General features: G+C 38.1%; 1 protein-coding gene across 1 annotated transcript in view; it reads left to right on the forward strand.

Moving 5' to 3' along the window:
- CFAP47 (cilia and flagella associated protein 47) overlaps positions 1 to 2,994 on the forward strand; it is a 492,482-nt gene that overhangs the window by 376,622 nt on the left and 112,866 nt on the right. Inside the window, 2 exon segments of the mRNA XM_077760783.1 lie at positions 537 to 712; positions 1,348 to 1,455. Of these exon segments, the coding sequence (XP_077616909.1) occupies positions 537 to 712; positions 1,348 to 1,455 (284 nt within the window).

Here is a 2,994-nt window from a genome sequence, read left to right on the forward strand (position 1 = left end):
TGAAGAAAACTATATTTTAAAAGTAATTGTACACTTTCCTGACCATTTAGCTAAATGCATGTCTTGAAGTATTTGTTGTTGAAAAAAAAAAAAATTTCCATTTGTCAAAACTAGTCAAGGAAAACATATAAGAGATTAAAAGTGAGTGAGAGCGGTGCCTGGCTGGCTCAGTCGTTTAAGCATCCAACTTGGGCTCAGGTCATGATCTCACGGTTCGTGGGTTCCAGCCCTGCGTCGGGCTCTGTGCTGACAGCTAGCTCAGAGCCTGGAGCCTGCTTCAGATTCTGTGTCTCCCTCTCTTTCTGACCCTCCCCTGCTCAGCTCATGCTGTCTCTCTCTCTCTCAGAAATAAATAAAACATTTAAAAATTTTTAAATAAAATAAAAGTGAGTGAGATACATTCAATAACAGATCAAGGAGAAAAATGAAACAAATGACCTTATGTTGTGTGAAAGTTTTCTTTACATTTGCTTTTATAGAACAGTGACTCAATGCTGACACTAAGAGCTGATTATATATTTGTTCTGTAATTCTAGGAGAGCATTTGCATTGAAATACCTCTCTCTAATCCAAAAAATAGAATTATTGACTTAAATGTGCAGTTATCAAATGCTGCTCTTAATGGACTCGAGACACTTAGGCTGTATCCGCTAGAATCTACCAGCTATGTGGTGCAGTATTCTCCAGCGACTACGGGCTGTAGAGATGAAAGGTATGGTTCAAGTGTGGCTTTATATTTTATTGTCGATCCTCTGAAATTAAGCCTTCGAAATTATTTTAAATGACTTGTTCAAGCCTACTCAAGTAAAAGATGACAGAACTGAGATGCCAGCCCGCTTTTATTGATTTTTTAATTTGTGTTTTTTTTTTTTCCTGGTTGTGCTTGTAGACGGTCATAGATTCTGTTTCTGTGTCCCCCAAAGGTGAGCGAGCACATGCGGACTAGAAGGGAAGCTCTCCAGAGTTGCGTGTCACTTGATAGCCTTCGCGTGAAAATATATGTGTGTTCAATACAACAAACTAAATAGGATTTAATCACAGAAAGTAGGACTTCGCGTGTCAGAGCTCCCGCAAGACATTTGATTTCATTATGTTTAAACATTTTTCATTCATTCAACAGGCATTTATTAAATGCATATTAATGATGACACTGTTTTTCTGAATAATGAAGGGATTTTCTCACCAAAAATGAAACATTTTTAAATATATCTACGACAAGAGTAGAATTTGTCACGGAGCAGTTGTCACATGTTGTACCTGAAACCACCTATTTAGGATTTGTGTCTGCCACTTTTTATTACACAGACTAAAGCCCCTGACAAGATTTTGTGTGTCTTTCTCCACCAGCATTGTTTTTCAACCAAATATGGCTCTGGAGTTCTGGTATTTACTGAGATTAACTACTGAATTACCAAAACCAACCACAATGCCAGAAGTACAATGTGACCTTGGCAAGTAAGTTCCATTTAATAGATAAATCATGGAAGGAAACAAGTTTCTCTAAAAGAATATTGTTATAATCCACTTGATCTTTTTTGAGCTGACATAAATATATTTTCCATCATTGATTTTCTTTTCTGGAGAAGGTTTGATATTGAATTTACCCCATGGGAAATTTATGTGAAAGAAAAACAAATTAGGGCTTAGTACGGAGAGCCTTTTATTCAAAAGGATTATTGCAAGGGAGAGAAAAGAACTATTGAAATAGTTGGAGAATGCCGATCTCCGAAATCTGCAAGCATCTCAAAATCAAACAGAAAAAGGTAACGGTGGGACAAGAAGAGTTAAGCAGACTCTTTGGAGAGAAGGCTGGACATGGAAAGGAAAATGACTGTTGGGGATGGATAGGAAAAGGAGCTTCCTGTGGGAAGCTCATTCCCAGGAGAAGCCGAGAAAGGAGGCACGTTCCATTTTTTTGTGCTTCCTTGAGCTTCAGAACAAGCAGCGCTCAGGGGCCTTTGAGAAAGTTAGAAGGCTGACTAAAGTTTGGTCAAGGCAAAGCAGAGGGTAAGTAGTGGGCAGTGGAGAATACTTTGTCATTTGGCCATTACCACATGCCCTTGAGATGTGACCATTTGTATTTACATGGTTGAGTTCCTATTACATGTTTGGCCCCAGTTTTGATGCTGGTGCATAGGGGTAACCAAGTCACTATTCTTACCTATTTGCACTAGTGGGCAAATCAGTACCTGTTTGTTAATTTCTCTCCTTTAGCACAGCAGATGAATATTGAATTCTCCCAGTAACAGATCTATTAGCCAAATAAATCTGTGGCAAGTGATTTGTTGAGGAAGTGATCCCAGTAAGAAAAATCAGCAAGGGAATAGGGGAAGCAGGATAAGAAAAGGGAAGAAGTAAGCCAGCTTGTGATTGCAGGTACAGTCTCAGACTTTATCTGATCCTGCAGAGAGCTCTGGAGCGTAAGTCACATCTCAGAATTTGTCCTCATGCCAAGATGCTGAGCTTTTGAACTCCCCGTGCTAGGTCACTATAAGCTTCCTTGGGAAGAGGTATACACTCCCAGGCACTTCTACTGTCTGTATAGTTGAGGAGACAGCAGGACCCAAGGGAATCATCTAAAGGTCTCAGATGGAAGATGACCAGCAACATGTAGAAGTTAGGGTCTGGGGCTAGAAAACTGGTGAAAATCTTCTACGGGAACTGGGTAGGGCAGCGGCAGTGTCTGCTTCAAGTTATTAACAAATGTCTTTCTAGTTTTATATTTTTCTTGTTTTAAAAATATATTAATATATGAAAACTATGTGTGTATATAAAATTATTGAGAAATCTAATACATTTATGTGAAAATATTTAGCTCAACCGGTTTTACAATCATGGGTTTTTTTCATTCCACTAAAAGATACTGGCCTCTTCTCTTTCTTTTTAAGTTCTTGTTACTTATGGATATGGTTTTCTAAAGCATAATTTCTTTGGCGCTAAATTATACTGTATATAATTGAAAGTTGCATAAAATTAAAAAGTGATATTATTATC

This window comes from Crocuta crocuta, unplaced genomic scaffold (genome assembly GCF_008692635.1).
Source record: "Crocuta crocuta isolate KB4526 unplaced genomic scaffold, BGI_CrCroc_1.0 scaffold696, whole genome shotgun sequence".
NCBI classification, from domain to species: domain Eukaryota; kingdom Metazoa; phylum Chordata; class Mammalia; order Carnivora; family Hyaenidae; genus Crocuta; species Crocuta crocuta.